The sequence below is a fragment of the Bufo gargarizans genome, chromosome 1, assembly GCF_014858855.1.
Source record: "Bufo gargarizans isolate SCDJY-AF-19 chromosome 1, ASM1485885v1, whole genome shotgun sequence".
NCBI lineage: Eukaryota > Metazoa > Chordata > Amphibia > Anura > Bufonidae > Bufo > Bufo gargarizans.
Window position 1 is genome coordinate 457,343,345 of NC_058080.1, and position 21,698 is coordinate 457,365,042.

At 42.4% G+C, this 21,698-nt stretch overlaps 1 protein-coding gene across 1 annotated transcript in view; it reads right to left on the bottom strand.

Annotated features, from left to right (window-relative positions):
* The window catches only part of PTAR1 (protein prenyltransferase alpha subunit repeat containing 1), a 68,737-nt gene that overhangs the window by 46,331 nt on the left and 708 nt on the right, over positions 1-21,698 (bottom strand). Inside the window, exon 2 of the mRNA XM_044287245.1 lies at positions 8,959-9,128. Coding sequence (XP_044143180.1) covers positions 8,959-9,128 — 170 coding nt within the window. The remainder of the gene's footprint in view (positions 1-8,958; positions 9,129-21,698) is intronic.

A 21,698-nucleotide genomic window follows, 5' to 3' on the forward strand; every position in this document is an offset into this window, starting at 1 on the left:
CATAGTAGGATTGAAGCTCCATGGGGATTCTTAAATATAGAACACCGCCGCAGTTTAGCTAGGTTTATCTTTGATCTTCCAAAGGACTTTATTCTGTCTTGATATATTGCCTTTAATGTCATTTTAAGGAGTCAAATACACATCTTTTTAAAGATTATTCAAATTTTACAAAAAGAAAAGGAAAGTTATTGCAAAACAGAAAAGTAATATAGAGACAAAGCGTCACTAACCTTTCAGCAAACTCTGCATTATTCAATAGTACAGAGAGTGGGTACATGAGGAATAACACTATTTCTGGCCATTATATCACTTGTATCTGGCTTTTTTTTTTTTTTTAGCAGTTTACCTCTGTGCATAGTAAATGTGTTGTTTGCAGATCTCTCCGACATGGTGGGTGGAGACTAGGTGTCATCCACTGCACACAAAGTAGAAGAGAATCTGCTTTCTAATCTTCTCTTATGCACTCTGAAGCAGCTCCATTATCATGGAGGACACTTACAGAGAGTTACTGGCCTGTACGGCTGTGAATACAAGAAGTTTATATTTCAGTCCATGAAGCTCCAGCAGTCTGCTTGTCTTTGTGTGATCCTGCTCATTCTCACCCCCCCCCCCCCCCCTTCCCTATATTCTTGCATTGGCATGTGTAATATGGTCCTCCTGTAGAGCTGCTCCGTATTGAACGGAATTAAGGCATTTTTCGAAGTGAAAACCAAATAGCCGTGTGTGGGGGAGAATGAGAGGTGAATAGCTGTTGACATGAGAACTAGACATATCTCACTGATATAGCACTATTTATGTTATTATTGTACTAGTCATTTATGTAAAGTTGTGTGAAAAGCCAGTAACCATTTAAAGTAATTAAAGTCAACTGATAAAGTGTGTATGTGTTTGTACGGGAGAGGGGTGCATAGGGTGTGAACTCCATAGTGCATATCCATCTGATGATATAGACTTGTTAGAGCAGATTGCCTCAGACAATCTGATCAAAATGTGCGCTAAGAAGCTCAAATATAAATATATATGTAACACAGTGAGAGGTTTGGTCTGGGAAAACAGGTATTTTCTTCCCAGCATGTGCTGCTGGGCTGATTTACAGCCAGGTGAGGTAAAATACAACACTTGGCTGTCCTTAAATAGGCAGCTGGGCTCAGAAGCCATGTCTCTGTGTTGGGATCTGGGAGCCTTGTGTCTGGATGAAGGCTTGCCACCCGTTTGGCGTGAAAACACAATGGTGCTGCTATGAGCAAGGACTCTTTGAGGCAGAATTGCCGCATGGCGTGAATTACCACCAACACCGCAAGGTATCTTTTTGTTTGAATATGACAGCTTGTTCTGTCACTTGCCTAAAGTGTGAATAAAACACTGAACTGTTTGATCCAAAGAACTTGTTGTTGCCTCTATACTGCTAATCCTGTCTACCAGAGCGAGTCCCCACAATATATACAGTATATATATTAATGTTTAATATTCATATATTCAATGTTTACTTACATCTTAACACTCAAAGTGCTGCTGTATTTTGTGTGTGCAGCAAGCACATGGTGGTGAATAGCGCTGTTTGGCCTGGACCAGATTATTTCCGTATTGTTCACCATGCAGACTTTTAATAGATTTTAACTATATCTAATATGCCTATGGTTTACATTCAACTGTGTGCATAATACGGTATACCTTAACCTTTCCCACTCAACACTGAAAACTGGTCTGCACTATATATTTAGTTCCTTGGTTTAAGAGGGGAGATAGAAGATCAAGTACAGCAATGGATAACAGCCACTTCAGCTTGCGGGATTACCCTTTATGCCCCTGGAGCAACACACCTAAATTTGCATTTTAAGTGATTAATCAAATGCAAGGTAGCTTTATTCTTTTATATACTAAGAAACAGACAAAGGAAGAATTTGCACTGAGGAACGCAGTGCACTACTGCAAAGTGGCCTTAATTTGTCATACACTTCTAGCAGATGCTTTAATGATCCACAGACTATTTTACATTCAGGGCATCATTAAATTCATCTAAGATTAATGAAGTTGCTTGGCTTGTTAAGAATGTGTCAAGATTCAAGACTGAAGAACATTTGCATCTTTATTAAAAAATAAATTAATTAATAAAGCTAAGCGAAAACACTTCACCCTCCGATAGTCACCCAACCTTCTGCAGACAAATTAGACACTAGACTATAGAACTGTTTTCACCCAAGTTTAATGTTAGTCAATGTAGCTTTTAAATTAGACGTTAACTTTAGTGAGAACACTTTTAGACACACTTCTAAATATCTTAAAATACTTTGGCACTAAACAGAATTCTAGTTTTCCAAGGCCTGGTATACAAATAACGCAAGTTCTGTAATAATTTGCAGCCTTCAATTGGTCTCATGCCTTGAACATGTACTAATTTTAATCTACAGAAAACGTGTCATACTTGTAAGTGGTTTAAAACCTTAAAAAAAGATTATATATACATACATATGAAATCGGACAGCACTCCAAGACTTGAAAAAAACAGGATATCTTTATTCAGCCATGTGGAACAATTGCAACGTTTCAGCTCACAACTGAGCCTCTCTCAAGCAAAGGCTCAGTTGTGAGCTAAAACATTGCAATAGTTCCACATGGGTGAATAAAGATATCACTTTTTTTCAAGTCTTGGAGTGCTGTCCGATTTCATACGTATATTAAGGGTGAGAAGCTAATTTTTTTGGACCTTGCACCTGAGCCCTCACTGGTGCCGCCGAATTTCTTCATCTATATATATATATATATATAAAAAAAAAAATATATATATATATAAATATATAAAAAAAGCAGCAGCACAGCAGTTGTCAAAAGCAGGTGCAATTCCTCATGAACTGTGGGCAGCAAAGTCCATAGATAATCTCCAAAAGGTAAATGATGAGGCAGCACTCCAACGTGAATAAAAGAGTGTTTATTACCCCTGACACCTTTTATTCACGTTGGAGTGCTGCCTCATCATTTGCCTTTTGGCGAAATATATATATATATATATATATATATATATATATATATATATATATATATATATATATATATATATATAAACAATGGCTGGTGGGTGCAACTGGCCCAATGCGGATCAAAGCCAATCCAGAAATACAAAAATAGAAAAAATGGGCAGCACTCCAAAAAGTTAAAAAAAAGCACAAAAAGTCTTTATTTACCCCAGTGGGACATGCGCATGTCCCACTGGGGGTAAATAAAGACTTTTTGTACTTTTTTACTTTTTGGAGTGCTGCCCATTATATATATATATATATATATATATATATATATATATATATATATATATATGTATATGTATATGACAAAGAAACCACTGGCAGCACCACCCTCAAATGGTACAAAGGAAGAACGGGTGCAAAAATCCAAGTATGGTAACAGGTGCTTACCCACTTATAAAAAAAAAAAAAAAAAAAAAAAAAAATCGGACTGCACTCCAAGCGTATCTTCTCAAAAAATGTTTTTAATCACCCATACGATGGCAAAAGCGACGGCTTTTGCCATCGTATGGGTGATTAAAAACATTTTTTGAGAAGATACGCTTGGAGTGCAGTCCGATTTTTATATATATATATATATATATATATATATATATATATATATATATATATATATATATAGAGTGAGGTTTCGCTCTGGTAGTTAGGGTAAGCGGGCGCAGTACAGAGGCAAAATACAAGTTCTTAACTCAAAACTTCAGTGTTTATTTAAACTTGAGGCAATTGCACAAAACAGCACGTAGCTTTGCAGTCTTGGTGTTAATTGACACACAATGGAAAGTTCATATAACACAAGTCACCTTGATGTGTTCTGTCTCCCAGTTCTGCCTCCAGTAGTCCACAGCAGGCTTTAGGGGGCCTGTTTCCCCAGCATGCGTCTCTCAGCCCTCCAGCACGGCACAAAGCCTCAGATCCAAAAAACAGAGACCTCTCTGCTGAGCCCAGCTGCCTATTTAAGGACAGCCAGGTGCTGCTAAAACCTGGACCGGTACTTAAACTCTGGTCCGGTATTTGACCTCACCTGGCTGGAAACCAGCCCAGCAGCACACGCTGGGAGGAAAATACCTGCCTTGCCAGACACAACCCCTTACTGTGTCACATATATATATATATATATATATATATATATATATATATATATATATATATATATATAATGTATATATACCACATACAGTTTCCTAGATTGTGGAGGGCAGGGACATTACCCCTGTAATGGTCTTTCTCTACACAAAGGGGCCTTTGAATTAATGAAATTCATAGATCTAGCCAAGTCTGGCTGGAGCTCTGCTGAAGTGCACCCAGGACAGGAACAAGTGAGCCTTTTGTCCCTTTCCTAAGGCTTAGACTACGTTCATTTTACTACCGCTCTATAATTGTAACTGGAAAGGCAATGTTATCTACAACATTGGAGATCTGTTTGCGGGCTGGGATTATAACAAGTATACATACATTATATACATATATGTATATTAATTTACAATGATTTGTCTGCATCTACTTTACCTGGTCACTTATAAAAGTGCAGGGCTATACACATACGAACTGAAAGATCTCTACAGGTCATCAGAACTGGAAATATTTCCGTAATATGGTGATCAAGACAGGCATTTAACTGCACTATGACCACACAGAGCAAATGAGATGCAGATTTTCTGCCAGGAAACTGTGGTTGGAAAAATACAGCTTTTACAGTAGCATCAAAGAAATGAGATTTTACAAAATCTCATCCATACTGTGTTGGGAAAAAGCAAGTCATTGGCTGCAGTGGAACAGGTGACCATGGCTATTCCGGGAGGAAGAAAACAAGCAACAAACCAGAAGATGGACATGCGGGAGCCACCATTAAATTTAGCATATTATATAGTGGGGAGCTGGATAAAAAAAATCCATATGGAGTGAAATTGGGGAAAAAAAATTCCATTCCGCAACGGTTTTATTTTTATGGAGTTCCTATATGGTAAAACGGACCAGTTAATTTCTTTCTTAGGTCTGTACGATTATGGCGATACCACATATGTATACTTTTACTTGCGTTTTTATACTGAAAAGAAAAATGAAAAAACTGTGAAAAAAAATATTCTTTTCTTTTTGTTGTCATATTCTGACCCTTTTTTACTTTTTGGTAGTTATTTGTATGAGTTGTGCGAGCGCTCAATTTTTGAGAAGAGACAAAAAACTGCGAATCGGTCATTTTGGCTTTTTTTTTTTTTACTTTTCGCTGTTTTCCCTATGGGATAAATATTTTAATATTATAATAGTAAGAACGTTTTCACACACGGCGATGCCCATGATGTGTATTTTTCAAAAAATAAAAAATAAAAATAGGAAACTAACAAGCAATCAGCAGGTTGTTTCTTTCATAGACTCCAATGCAATAGCATTAGAGTCAATGGGGATTATACTATGTTCCTATGGAGCCCGGTCAGGAAGGGGTTAAAGGGGTTGTCAACAAGTTTTATTTTTTAAACTGCGACTTCAGAAAACGACACATTTTCTGACTTTAGGACGGTCCAAAACGCACTCCATTTTTCTTTTAATGACTGGCACATGGAACACTAGTTCTAATAATTCTCCCATGGATTTGGAGGTAACTATCAATCCGTTTGATTCTGCTGCATGATTGTTGGTGACACAGCATTTACCACTGCATAGCTGATAATGTCTGGGCCGCTTTAGATAGCTGTCGACTGAACGCTCATTAGGGTATTACTCCCAATCACCCCATACACTATATGTATATGTGGTAATTGCCTGTGCCTGAACATGTGCCTGTGTTTTCAGTGACATCAGGGGAGACAGCACCCCCTTTCCCATACACATAAGATAAGGCAGGTTGATTTCAATTACATCTAAGTCTACTTTCACACTGGCGTTTTGGCTTTCCGTTTCTGAGATTCGTTCAGGGCTCTCACAAGCGGTCCAAAGTGGATCAGTTTTGCACTAATGCATTTTGAATGGATAAGGATCCGCTCAGAATGCATCAGTTTGCCTCCGTTCCGTCTCCATTCCGCTCTGGAGGCGGAGACCAAAACGCTGCCTGCCATGTGGTGCGGAGCAAGACGGATCCGTCCTGACACACAATGTAAGTCAATGGGAACGGATCAATTTTCTCTGGCACAATAGAAAACAGATCCGTCCCCCCATTAACTTTCACAGACGGATAAGTCATAGAAGACATAATACAATCGGATCCGTTCATGATGGATGCATGCGGTTGTATTATTGTAACAGAAGTGGTTTTGCAGATCCATGATGGATCCGGAACAAACACTAGTGTGAAAGTAGCCAAAAGTGTATGGGCAGCTTCATAGCAAGAAACTGGGGTTTCTGTTTTTTCAAATATTTAATCTTCACAAATAGCCTTTTTCAATTTTATTTTCACCTATATGGTCTCCTTTAAGACAAATAAACAATATTTATTTAGTATGCAAATACATGGATCAAGTGCAGCTGTCCAAAAAGGAAGAGCCGAATTGGAATAAGGGTACTTTCACACTAGCGTTATTCTTTTCCAGCATTGAGTTCCGTCCTAGGGGCTCAAATCCGGAAAAGAACTGATCAGTTTCAGGCCTCATGCACACGACCGTTGTGTGCACCCGTGGCCGTTTTCCGTGATTTTCTGCAGACCCATTGACTTTCAATGGGTCCGTTGAAAACTCGGAAAATGCACCGTTTGTCATCCGCCTCCGTGATCCGTGTATCCTGTCCTGTCAAAAAAATAGGACCTGTCCTGTCCTGTTTGGACGGACAACGGTTCACGGACCCATTCAAGTCAATGGGTCCGTGAAAAAACACGGATGCACACAAGATTGGCATCAGTGTCCGTGATCCGTGTCCGTAGGCTACTTTGTGAAAACTCAGATCCGACAGTATATTCTAACACAGAGGCGTTCCCATGGTGATGGGGATGCTTCAAGTTAGAATATACTACGAACTGTGTACATGACTGCCCCCTGCTGCCTGGTAGCAGCCGATCTCTTACAGGGGGCTGTGATCCGCACAATTAACCCCTCAGGTGCTGCAGGGGCTGCCAGGCAGCAGGGGGCAGACCCCCCTCCCTCCCTTTATTGTATTAATTTCATTGGTGGGAAGTGTGCGCCCCTCTCCCGCCCCCCCTCCACTGTATTAATTTCATTGGTGGCCAGTGCGGCCCCCCCCTCCCTCCACTGTATTAATTTAATTGGTGGCCAGTGTGCGGCCCCCCTCCCTCCACTGTATTAATTTCATTGGTGGCCAGTGTGCGGACCCCCTCCCTCCACTGTATTAATTTCATTGGTGGCCAGTGTGCGGCCCCCCTCCCTCCACTGTATTAATTTCATTGGTGGCCAGTGTGCAGCCCCCCTCCCTCACTTTATTGTATTAAATTTCATTGTGACCGGCCGGGAGCTCCTCCTACTGGTAAGTGACAGGTCTGTGCGGCGCTGCTTAATGATCTGTCACTTACCAGTAGAAGGAGCTTCCGGCCGGTCACAGACAGCGCAGCAGGTAAGTATGATGCTTCTAATATTGCTAAGTAACCATGGCAACCAGGACTGCAGTAGCGTCCTGGTTGCCATGGTTACCGATCGGAGCCCCAGTGATTAAACTGGGACTCCGCACATTGGCCACCAATGAAATTAATACAATAAAAAGGGAGGGAGGGGGGGCCGCACACTGGCCACCAATGAAATTAATACAATAAAGAGAGGGAGGGGGGGCCAGGGGGGCCGCACTGGCCACCAATGAAATTAATACAATAGAGGGAGGGAGGGGGGGCCGGGGGGAGGCCGCACACTGGCCACCAATGAAATTAAAACTGGGGAGGGAGGGGGGTCTGCCCCCTGCTGCCTGGCAGCCCCTGATCTCTTACAGGGGGCTATGATACGCACAATTAAGGGGTTAATTGTGCCAGCCCCCTGTAAGAGATCGGCAGGGGGCAGTCATGTCCACAGTTCGTAGTATATTCTAACTTGAAGCGTCCCCATCACTATGGGAATGCCTCTGTGTTAGAATATACTGTCGGATCTGAGTTTCCACGATCTAACTCAAATCCAATGGTATATTCTAACATAGAGGCGTTCCCATGGTGATGGGGACGCTTCAAGTTAAAATATACCATCAGATTGGAGAAAACTCTGATCCGATGGTATAATAGGGACTCCTGACTTTACATTGAAAGTCAATGTGGGACGGATCCGTTTGCAATTGCACCAGATTGTGTCAACGGCAAACGGATCAGTCCCCATTGACTTGCATTGTAAGTCAGGACGGATCCGTTTGGCTCCGCACGGCCAGACGGACACCAAAACGACTTTTTCCTTCAAAAATGAAGGAAGACCCACGGAAGGAAAAACGGACACGGATCACGGAACTACGGAACCCGTTTTTGCGGACTGCAAAAAAAAACGGTCGTGTGCATGAGGCCTTATCCTAATGCATTCTGAATGGAGAGTAATCCGTTCATGATGCATCAGGATGTCTTCAGTTCAGTCTTTTTGCCTTTTCAGGATGGAGATAATACCACAGCATGCTGCGGTTTTATCTCCGTCCAAAATTCCGGAACACTTGCCGGATCCGGCATTTTTTCCCATTGAAATGCATTAATGACGGATCCGGCACCGGCAAAACGGATCGGTTTTTGCAGTCTGCGCATGCTCAGAATGCAAAAAACTTGAAAAAAATTAATGCCGGATCCGTTTTTCCAGGATGACAACAGTGAGACGGACCCGGCATTTCAATGCATTTGTCTGATGGATCAGTCTGAGAAATGCCATCAGTTTGCATATGTTTTGACGGATCCGGCAGGTAGTACCGGCGACGGAATCCTCTGCCGCAAGTGTGAAAGTACCCTTAACATAGATGTATACTGAGAAACTTCCTTTGTAAGAAAAAGTATTATACATACTCTGGAAAAATAAAAACAAGAAGAGTACAAGGAGCGTTAAAGATAAAAACTTACCATCTCTATTAAGCCAAAGTTTCTTCTGCCGGTAGAGCAAGAGCTTGTTATGTACATAAGGAAGCAGGAACTTGATGCACCAGCTCTCCACTCCTAGTTTATTTTCCACCAGAACGATGGGACTGCGATTCAATTTTGCTTCAGGACATGGAATTAAGCCGATTTCATCTCTGTGGAATAGACAATAGATATTCCCATCAATTCCAAACAAGCCCGTCTTCACACCAGCCAGAACATTATATGTGCTTTTCCAGCCAGACAGGAGTGGTTGTTCTACTGGAAGAGTATTGAACAGCCTGTAGCGGCGCCACTGAAACTCCCCGCCAAGGCTAATGCACCCTAAATGAACTATAATACGGGTGGCCACATCCAGAACCCGTCCCCATTAACCAGGCCCTGGACATCGGTAAACAGAGAAAGATACAAGAAATACAACAATAGGGAATAAATAAAACACACCCCCCACGCGTTTCGTCTGCCGAGTCTAGGGGAGACTGGGGGGAAAAATATGTTGGGGGGCGGAACAGACAAAACACAGATGCTATCCGTGTTATTTCACGGACCTACAGACTATAATGGCCGCGAAGGATCCGTAAACATGGCCAAAAACAGGGCACGCTTCTGTGAACGACCCACGGACCTTTGAAATTCACGGTGTGCGCTGGAGAACACATGATTCACCGTCATTTGAATAAGGTTTTAGGATTAGCAGATACAGTGATCCCTCAGGATACAATATTTCCAACACACAACGGTCTGTTCTGACCCATCAGAAGTTGAAACCAGACTCAACATACAATCATTTCTGATGATGTTATTTTTAATTTTCCATGTCACTTTTTATATTTAAACTAAAACCAAAAACCCTGCAGTTTTCGCACTGTCTAATAATTGGTGCCTCTTCTTGCTTTGTACAGATCACTTTACTGCAGTTAACTCATTCTAATCCTGCCTGTAATGATACCACCTCTGTGTATAGATAAAACCGCATCCACTATTCACAATAGGCGATATCACAACTTACAAGCCATAGAAGTCAATAATGTCCCCTCTGACTATTGTGTCTATGGCCCTTGGGGCTGCCATAAAGCAATTTTCTTGATGCTTAGTTTGCTAATGTTCAGAAAATATAATAAGAAATCTACAGATCTACCAAAAAAAAATGATGTGCGTTACTATCTGGTTTTAACTGGCAGATAACATTTTTGATGACATGCTTCCTTTAAACCTTAATTTTCCCTTATCTGGGATGATATTTTGAGGCTTTAGAACCGATTAACTTACAATGGTCGTCCTGGAAGCAATTAATAAATATTGTAACTTGAGGGACCACAGTAATTTGAAGGTGAAATTAGAGTCAGGTGTTTTCAGTCAATTGGATGACAACCAGGGGTGAGTGGGTGACCTGTTTTATGTGAAGAACAGTGAGCTGTTGATGCTCATCAGGCTGGAAAAGATTATAAAACCATCATAAAGAGACTGGATTCCACCAATTCATAGTCAGACAGATTGTGTACAGATGGAGGAAATTCATGACTATTATTACCCTCCCCAGGAGTGGTCAACCACCAAAGAGCACACCGAAAGTAAGGAGTGTAATAGTCCGCGAGGTCACAAAGGAGCACAAATATATGTTTTTATTGTGTTAAACTTAAATAAATGGGGGGAAAAAATAGACATATTAGGTCATCTGAATGAGTCCTTACTCTTCTTCTGGCGGATCTGTGGCACATTTACAAATGCTGCTTAGGTTTACCACAGAATGTCGGCAGAAGCCTAATAGGTGGCAGACTCCTTTAGCATATATGTCGTGGATTTGTGGCACACACAACAATCATTAACAAATCCGGGTTTGGATACATTATGTAATACATTAATGCATGTGCTGCAAGTCACAGTAACGGCGTATGTGCGAGACTAATGAAGTCTTGCGTTAACAGCGGCCATATTGAAAGAGCATCAATGGAGACCATATATTTTAATACATGTACGGTCATAGGGATCGCGAAGAAAATGAGCAATGAATCGTGTGCTGTCCACATTGTGGCCCCACAAGAAAAATAGAACATGTCCTATTCTTGTCTGTTTTGCAGGCAAGTAAAAGGAGAAGGAAAGATGTTCTCATGACACATTAGATACAGTATTGGCCTTTTGTTTGGAAAATGACTACAGTATTAGGGTCTGAGGGCGGCACTCCAACCTACATTAACCACCTCAGCCTCCCTAGTTTAAACCCCCTTAATTGACCAGACCACTTTTTACAATTCTGCACTACACTACTTTCACCGTTTATCGCTCGGTCATGCAACTTACCACCCAAATGAATTTTACCTCCTTTTCTTCTCACTAATAGAGCTTTCATTTGGTGGTATTTTATTGCTGCTGACATTTTTTTTTTTTTTGATATTAATCGAAATTTTTGCAAAAATAATGACATTTTTCACTTTCTGTTTTCAAATAAAACTTTTTACTTTTTCTACATGTCTTTGACAAAAAAAATGCAATAAGTGTATATTTATTGGTTTGGGTAAAAGTTATAGCGTTTACAAACTATGGTACAAAAATGTGAATTTACGCACTTTGACTTTCCGAGCACCTATCATGTTTCCTGAGGTTCTACAATGCCCAGACAGTAGAAACACCCCACAAATGACCCCATTTCGGAAAGTAGACATCCTAAGGTATTTGCTGATGGGCATAGTGAGTTCATGGAAGTTTTTATTTTTTATCACTAGTTAGCGGAAAATTATTTATTTATTTATTTTTTCCTTACAAAGTCTCATATTCCACTAACTTGTGACAAAAAATAAAATTTTACATGAACTCCCCATACCCCTCACGGAATACCTTGGGGTGTCTTCTTTCCAAAATGGGGTCACTTGTGGGGTATTTATATTACCCTGGAATTTTAGGGGACCTAAAGCGTGAGAAGTAGTTTGGAATCCAAATGCGTAAGAAATGCCCTGTGAAATCGTAAAGATACTCATTGGAATTTGGGCTGCAAAAAAGTGTCACACATGTGGTATCGCCGTACTCAGGAGAAGTAGGGCAATGTGTTTGGGGTGTATTTTTACATATACCCATACTGTGTGAGATAAATATCTCTGTAAAGGACAACTTTTCCCATTTTTTTTTTATACCAAGTTTTACAGAGATATATTTCTCTCACCCAGCATGGGTATATGTAAAAATACACCCCAAAACACATTACTCTACTACTCCTGAGTATGGCGATACCACATGTGTGACACTTTTTTGCAGCCTAGGTGCGCAAAGGGGCCCAAATTCCTTTTAGGAGGGCATTTTTAGACATTTGGATTCCAGACTTCTTCTCACGCTTTAGGGCCCCTAAAATGCCAGGGCAGTATAAATACCCCACAAGTGACCCCATTTTGGAAAGAAGACACCCCAAGTTACTCCGTGAGGGGCATGGCGAGTTATAGAATATATTTTTTTTTGGCACATGTTAGTGGAAAATGTTTTTTTTTTTTTCTCTTACAAAGTCTCATATTCCACTAACTTGTGACAAAAAATAAAATTTTACATGAACTCGCCATGCCCCTCACGGAATACCTTGGGGTGTCTTCTTTCCCAAATGGGGTCACTTGTGGGGTATTTATACTGCACTGGCATTTTAGGGGCCCTAAAGCGTGAGAAGAAGTCTGGAATATAAATGTCTAAAAAATTTTACGCATTTGGATTCCGTGAGGGGTATGGTGAGTTCATGTGAGATTTTATTTTTTGTCACAAGTTAGTGGAATATGAGACTTTGTAAGAAAAAACAAAAAAACATTTCCGCTAACTTGTGCCAAAAATAAATAAAAATCTTCTATGAACTGGCCATGCCCCTCAAAAGTAATCTTTATAGCGCCGCAGCGATTTTATGGTGTTTTTGCAGTGATCAGAAAAAAAATTATGTCACTGCGGTGGGGCGGACATAATTTTTTTTGCACACAAGAACAGGCCTGATCGGGCCAACACTTCGTTTTTTGTAGAGCCTATAGAACATGTCCTATTCTTGTCCGCAATTGCGGACAAGAAAGGGCATTTTCTATATAGTTCTGGCAATGTCCGGATCCGCAAAATGCGGAAAGCACATTGCCGGTGTCCGTGTTTCGCGGATCCGCAAAACACATACGGACGTCTGAATGGAGCCTTACAGGGGGTGATCGATGACAGGGGGGTGATCAGGGGTTAATAAGTGACAGGGGGGGTGTAGTGTAGTGTGGTGCTACTTATTACAGAGCTGCCTGTGTCCTCTGGTGGTCGATCCAAGCAAAAGGGACCACCAGAGGACCAGGTATATCAGACGCTGTTAACAAAACAGCGTCTGATATACCTTTCAAGGGTTAATAAATAAAAAAAATCGCATCTACAGCCTGCCAGTGAATGATCGCCGCTGGCAGGCTGTAGATCCACTCGTTTACCTTCTGATCCTGTGAACGCGCGCTCCTGTGTGCGCACGTTCACAGGAAATCTCGCCTCTCGCGAGATGACGCGCCGGCAGGTCAAGGAGGAATAAACCAACCGCTCGCAGGACGCATCCTTGCGTTAGGCGGTCGGGAGGCGGTTAAAGGGATTATCCGGTTTCAAAGCTGAACCCGGACATACCTCCATTTTCACCCAGGCAGCCCACCTAACTTGAGCATTGGAGCAGTTCATGATCCGATGCTCTCCTTTGCCCTGCGCTAAATCGGCTTGTAAAACGACTAGGGCAACGCTAAAGCCCGCCCATCAGAGCAGGTGATGTCACCGAACACACTGCTGGGTGGAAGCCTCTGCCCGGCAGTGTTATTGTAAATAAAAGGGTTAATTACTCTTAACGGTAATTGAATTTTCCAAAAGCCTCCACAATGGCACTCTCAGGAGGGTGTCCCCGCCTCCCCAGGACAGGAAACAACGTAGAAGCTTAAGTTTAAAAGGCCCCCTCCCTTTACCTACTTCAGTTGACATAGGAGACAAAGAGAAACAAAAGTCTTTTAGGGTAGGACTACCGCAGATAATACTTTTTTGCCAAAATATAAATTATAGTTATGGAGTACATCCAACTTACAGTGTTTGAAAAAAGTATTTTGGTTTGCCCACGTGGCTGCCCTGCATATCTGTTCCACCGACGCAGATGCATTTTCTGCCCATGAGGCCGACACCGCCCTGATAGAGTGAGCTTTAATCCCCATAGGGGGAGTCAAGTCTTTGCAAGGATAGCAGAATTCAATGGTATTTCTGATCCACCGTGCGATGGTACTCTTGCTTGCTGCTGACCTTGATATTGAAGAGGAAGGTGATCTGAGCTCCTGAACTCTTTGGAGACCTCCAGGTAGGTTAATATACACCGTCTTACGTCCAGGTTATGATACTTTTCCTCTATTTTTGAAGATGGATTTGGGCAAAAAGATGGAAAAGATACCTCCTGACGATGGAATTTGGAAATCACCTTAGGTAGAAACATAGAGGTATGTCTGAGAACAATACTGTCCTCCAACACCGTGAGGTAAGGTGTCTTACAGGAAAAGGCTTGTATCTAATTGCCAATAAAAAGTTGTTTTTTAACATTAAAAGTTTTAGCGGGATAGTCTGTAAGGGTTCAAAGGGCACATCCATCAGAACTTTCAGGTTCAAATCCAAAAGGTGGAATAGTGCAATGAACAAACGGGAATTTTCTTGTTGCACCTTTTATAAATCTCTTTATCAGAGGTAGATCTTTAATTCTAACAAAAAATTGCTTAGTGCCGAGATCTGCACTTTAATGGTACATTCACATGACCGTGTGTAATCCTTTCCGTTTTGCGGTCTGCAAATAACGGAACCGTGTGTACGCATTTTGCGGACAAATGACTTCCGTTTATTACGGTCCGCAAAAGAATGGAAGAAAAAAAAAATCATTATTTATGCCTTCAAAAATACAGAAACGGAGCCGCAGAAAACGGATGACATACGGAAACCATTCCGTATGTTATCCGCAATTTGCGTATCCATTGACTTGAATGAGGCTGTGGAACGATCTGTGCGGACAATAGTAGGACAAGCTTCATATTTTTGCGGAAACACGGATGCGGACAACATACTGAACGTTGTCCACACATTTTATTCACCCATAGAAATGAATGTATCCGCATCTATTCCGCAAAATGCAGAATGGATGCGGATAAAATTATACGGTCATGAGAATGTACCCTATGGGTGCTTGGTCTAAGCTCCTTGTCTAAACCCGACTGAAGAAAATCCAATATAAGGGAAATGTCGGGATCTTGACTGAGATTCAATCTATCCCTCGCAAATCTTAAGAAGGTTTGCCATGTTCTTGAATAGATTTTGGAAGTTATATCCTTTTTACTATATAAAAGAGTGGAAATTACCTGTTTTGACAGACCCTTTTGTTTTAGTAGAATTTGTTTAGTCTCCAGACTGTTAGGTGCAACTGGTATACACTTGGATGGGCTTTGACGCAGTAGATCTGGATAGGATAGAAGGGACCAGAATGTCCCCGCTGCCAGATCGAACAGGAGAGGAAACCAGGACCTTTTCGGCCTGAAGGGGGCGATCAGTATCAATTGCACCTTTTCCTCCATTGCTTTCATCAATACCCTCAGAATTAGACTGAAAGGCGGGAAAGTGTAAAGAAGACCCTTTGGCCATAGGGTAGACAGAGTGTCTACTATCAGAGGCTAATCCCAAACTGAGAGGGAACCAAATTTCTCGACCTGTCTGTTTTTTCGATCCGAGAAAAGGTCTATGATCGGGGTTCCCCACCTTTCTGATATTTGTTTGAACATTTCTGGGTCTAGCGACCACTCTCCTTCTTTCAGACTTTTCCTGCTGAGATAGTCTGCTACTGTGTTTTCCTTTCCTTGACTTGTATGATGCTGGGGCCCAGCATCATACAAGGATACTACAGATGTTCCTCCTAAAGTCCTGGGATGGAAATCAGGACACTTTAGACAAAAGAATAAAAGTCCCCCTAAGAGTAAAACAGTCTCTCCTTTGGTGGAGAATAAAGAAAAATCTTCAAAAAGGTATGTTCTGGCGACATACAAATCAGATAGTTATTACAACCGACGCCAGCAGTCGAGGTTGGGGAGGCCACACCCAAAATCAAGCAGTACAGGGTGTTTGGAGTCAAAAAATGGCAGCAGCATCTTCAAATTTAAAAGAACTCATGGCGGTATACAAAGTACTACTTATCTACAGTTAACCGTAAGATTTCAACATGTAAAAGTTCTGTCCGACAATGCCACTACCGTGGCTTATCTAAACCGGCAAGGGGTTGCAAAAAGCAAGGCACTGCAAGATCTTTCAAAAAGGATTTTTTGCTGGGCCGAAAAGAACCTAAAAACCCTGACAGCAGTTCATCTAAGAGGCAAGGAAAACACAGTAGCAGACTATCTCAGCAGGAAAAGTCTGAAAGAAGGAGAGTGGTCGCTAGACCCAGAAATGTTCAAACAAATATCAGAAAGGTGGGGAACCCCGATCATAGACCTTTTCTCGGATCGAAAAAACAGACAGGTCGAGAAATTTGGTTCCCTGACTGCAGAGATTGCAGAAGTTAAATGGCCTAACAGCGTCATGATATCTCTGATGGACATTATTCTGGACTCGCAGAATAGCGCCACCTTTGGAAAGAGAGAGGTTTGCTTTTCTTGCAGGAGGAAGGACATAAGATTGTGGGAATCTAGCATGACTCCCAAAAATACCTTTTGTTGACTGGGAACTAGGTCTGACTTCTCTTTGTTTATCAACCAGCCTAGCTCCAGTAATTGTTCTTTCACAACCCGTAAATGAGCTTGGAGAACTTGGAGGGACGGAGCTGCCACCAGAAAGTCGTCCAAATATGGAATGAATAGTATTCCCTGGAGATGAAAAGAGCTTGTTACTTCTGCCATCATTTTTTAAAAAACCCTGGCGGCTGATGACAACCCGAAGGGAAGGGCCTGAAACTGGAAGTGATATTTTTGCCCCCTCAAAAAAAAAAAAACAATACTGAGATATTTTTGATACTGTCTGTGTATTGTAACATGGTAATATGAGTCAAAGAGATCCATAGTTGCTATGCAGCAATCGCGAGTCAAGAGATTTACTGCCGATTTTATTGTGTTCAATTTGAACTTCTTGTAAGATGTGTTTTTGTTCAACTTTTTTAGGTTTATTATTAATCTGAAGGATTTGTTTGGTTTTTGGATGAGAAAGATAGGAGAATAAAATCCCGTTCCCTCCTGATCTCTTAGAACCGGGATTAAGACCTGTTTTTGTAGAAGAAAGCATATCTCGGATTCTAGAGCCTGCTGCTTTTCCCTCGGAAGTAATGGTTTGTTGAGCGTGAAGTAATTTGGAGGAGGTGCACTGAACTCGAGGTTTGTAGTCTTCTCTTATAGTGCCTATTACCCAGGGAGAGGTAGAAATATTTTCCCAGGCCGAGACAAATCTTGTTAGTCTGCCTCTTACCTGAGACCTGTAGTCATTGCAAGGGTTTTGTAGAGGTTTCTAGGGTAAATAGAAATCCTCTTCCCTTCCCTCTAGAGGGCTGCCACTTTCCCAAGCTCTCTTTCCCCTTCTGATCAGATCTAGGATCCTTTGGTTACGAAAGGACCGGCTTTGTTGGTAAAATTTTGAATCTGACGGGAAACCTTTTTTCTTGTCTGATGCCTTATCCAGTATATTGTCTAGGACAGGGCCAAAAAGCTTATCCCCCCTTACACGGGATGGAGCATAGACGACTCTTAGAACTGGCGTCCCCAAACCAAGACCTGAGCCATGTGGCTCTACGTGTGGCATTTGAAAGGGCAGAGGATCTAGCTGAGAGCTTCACCAGATCTGCCAAGGCATCAGACAAAAAATTTAAGGCCTGTTTCAGAATGGGAATGGAGGCTAAAATTTCCTCTCTGGGGGTACCGGCTGCCAGGTGTTCCTCCAACTGGGTTAACCAGACGGACAATGATCTGGAGGTGCAGGTGGCCGCTATACTCAGCCTTAACATAGCAGTGTTTGTTTCCCATACCTGTTTTAGAAGACCCTCACATTTTTTGTCCATAGGGTCTTTTAAAAAGCCCATATATTTTCAAAGGGTAGCAAGGTCTTTTTTGATATGCCGGAAACAGGGGCATCCATCTTGGGAGTCTTATCCCGAATCTGCAAAAAGATATTTCCTCTTAAAGGCATTTGGGATTGCATTTCGCTTCTCAAGTTCTTTTCATTCCTTAGCAATTAGCATTTTTATATTGTTATGAATGGGAAAAACCTTTCTTCTCTTTTCACCCAGTCCCTGAAACATCCTATCTTGAATAGACTGGGGCTCTTACTTCCTCAATTTTCACAGTGGCTCTTATAGTTTTCAATAATTTTTCTGTGTTCAGGGGTACAGAAGGGCTTCCCTGAATCATGCTCAGAGGACTCTAAACCTACATCTGAGAATATTTCCCCCTCATCAGTCAGGTTCAACTTGGAATTCCGACGTCTGTGATCTTTTTGAGGTGGATGGTTGGGGGGAACATGGTAGTAGTCTTGCGTCTATCACTGTCATTACTTCTTCCATGATCATATTTCTTATAGATTCTAGGAAGGAAGGAGACTCTTTGGTCACTACTTTGTCTGGGACAGAGCGCCTTTTAATTCTGACGGCAGGGAGTTTTTGCAGATTGCACATTTTTTACGTCTCGATTCTGTCACAGAAGGTGTACAAAAAACTAGAAAAGACATAAAATTAAGATCCGACTGACTGAATCCAAAACTAAGGAACCAAAGGGAGAGCCCTACAACAGACCTGACTCTCTCCCTAACTGCTCAGCCTATGCAAAAATCTCAATGGTAGATGATCGCATATCCTCGTTCCTCGACTGTATAACACCTGAACACCCTATAATAGTGAGGGGACACGACCACCGGCTCCCTACACTTGATACGGATGGAGTCAGGGTCACCTGGGATCCAGCAAACAGGAAAACACAAATGAATGAACAAAACTTATCTGTAGAAGACTCAGTAGTAGCATCCAGCATGCACACACTCCAGGAAGTTGTATAAACCGCAAAGTGATGCAGTATGGGAAGGGATTTAAAGGGATGCAATCAGTGCAACTACATGACAGCTGAGAGAGGCTAACGAGATGAGAAAACGAAAGCAAAACAAAAGGAACCTCAAGGAGGAGGTTCTGAAGAACGTCTGTCAGAGCTTCTCAGATGTCTGGTGGTGACAGATTCTACTCCAGAGGATTTAATGGTGCTGGCCTCCCTGCCCTACAAGATAATAATATAAATCAGGGCTTACTGGGCTCTGGGCGGCAGAAGGATCCATAGGTTTGCAGGACATATCTGGCACATCCAGAGAAGCTGACATGCTGCATGTGTCAGGAAGACGCTAGTACTGCAGCGCTCCTTCCTGCCAACATCTCCCCTGATATCCGCCAGGCCTCTGACATTATGCGCTGGCGGAAGTGACGAACAGAGGCCTGGCAAGCGGAACTCTTGGCCTGTTTGTGCATATGCATATGCACACAATCCCTCGTTCCCTGCCAAGAGATGAAGCAGAGGAACGGATGCCCAGGGCTGCCTTCACTGAAGGGCTTATGCCTAAGGACGGGGATAGAGGCTTCAGACCCCTTCAGTGCCCGTCCTCTGCACCGGCTCTCACAGGATGGGGCAATAGTAACAGGCCGTGCAGTAGTAACTTGGACTCCTGACACCACAGGAGCTGCTTTCACGTGACCCCGAGGACAGGAAACAACAACTGAAGCAGGTAAAGGGAAGGGGCCTATTAAACTTGAGCTTCTACGTTGTTTCCTGTCCTGCGGAGGCGGGGACACCCTCCTGAGAGTGCCGTTGTGGAGGCGCCGGGGAAAAGAGCCCTTGCCCTGCGCTATCCAGCAAAGGTCAAGGGAGAGCATCGGAGAATGAAATGCTCTGATGCCAACATCAGGGGGGCTGCCTGGGTGAAATTATGGGTATGTCCGGCCCTTCAGCTCTGAACCCGGACAACCCCTTTAACTGGTGCTGGGTCAGTGTTCTTAGCAGTAATCCCAAAAGATATCACAGCTAATCCATACAGACAGTGTACAGAAAGTGCCTTCTTCCTAATGACAACCACCAGAGGCCCATAGGAAATATCAGAAAACAACCAAAAGTGAATCCTAATGATGATCAGCGGTTTACGTCTCATAGTGGTCCCATCTGATCACCACTCCGACAGCAATCACTGGGACACTGGTAGTTAGAGGGCCTTTACAGGCTTTAGAAAAAAAGCACAGCACAGGTGCACGGTGTGGATGTATCCTTAGGGTCAGACGACATGGGGCGGTCATGTTGCGGCCACGCCACAGTCAAGTACAGTGCAGTTGTACAAGCTGCAGTGGTCTCTAAACTAATTAGGACCACTTGTTTAGTCGACCTGCATTGTTAATGGCTGTGCGGTATTCTGCACGGCCACTGACAATGCAGACTGACGGTGCGGTCCAAATTAGAGCCCGCTGCAGCTTGTATTAGACCGCGTCACGGCCATGCTGCAACCTCAACATGACCGCACCGTGTGGTCATAATCTAAGGTGTTTGATAGAGGAAGGGAGTTCTCTGTATCACTGCAATGGAAGCGCAGGGGACCGATGCTTAATCCAAAAAGACCCCCAGTACAGACAATAATGCGCTGAAATAATATGTATTTCAAAGCACAATAGACAAGATCATAGAACTGCTGCCTTAAAGGATAACTGTCACACTTAGACCCTAATTTCAATTTTCATATATGTAGTTACTAATAACATGATATTCCAGAATCAGTTACTATTAGACTGACTTACCCCATATTTAATAAGATTCAGCCCTTAGCAACCAGTCTGCATAAAACTGCAATCTCACTATTCAGTTAAGATGGCCGCCACTGCCCTCCCCCTGAGGCTAATCCCGTCTGCCCTCACTAACCAGTAACAATAGCCCCCCAAAAGTGTCAGTAACCAGAGCCCTCCCCCTAAAGGGTTAATCTCCTGCAGCACAAAGGGGTCCTCTTACCACATGTTGCTTTCATTTATACACTGAGCAGATGGCAGATCTCCCTTCCCTGCTCTGCGCTGCTTCAACTCTGCATTTTCCAGCTCTGCTGAGTGAGGGAGCGTCTGCCAAGCGCAGGGACAGGGAGAAGTGCACACAGCCCATGCACTGTTATCAGCTGCTGGGGAGGACCTGGCTTTAATCATTTACTTACAGTCCCTGGCTGTCAGTAATGTGACCTTGCACGCAGCGTGCTCCATCTATCAACACATAGACGGACCATGCCGAGCAACCTGATTTTAAGCACAGGTAAAAGCAGGCAGTACAGGGAACAAAACTGTTGAATTAAGGGGTAATTGCGTACACAGTGAAAAGTTGAAATAGGCCACCAAGGAGATATTAATCACCACAATCCAATACTCCAAAAAAATAAAATAAAATACGAGTTATACTTTAAATGCCACAGGAAGACAAAAAAAAATAAAAAAATAAAACGTATAAAACTAAATGGTCCCCACCCCCCACAAAATATATTTGGAAATGTCGCAATCGTTAAGACCCAAAGAGTAACATTAAACAGCGGGGGTGCAAGTGCTGGATTATTTTGGATTCTCCCCCCAAAAAAAAAATCATTACAAAAACTAAATCAATAAATTATATAAAAGTACTACCTACAAAAAAACAAAAAACTGTGTGAACGTAGAAACGTAAAAATGTTATTTTTGTCCCCAAGAAAGAATATTATGCAAAAGTAGTAAGGCTCCCTTCACACCT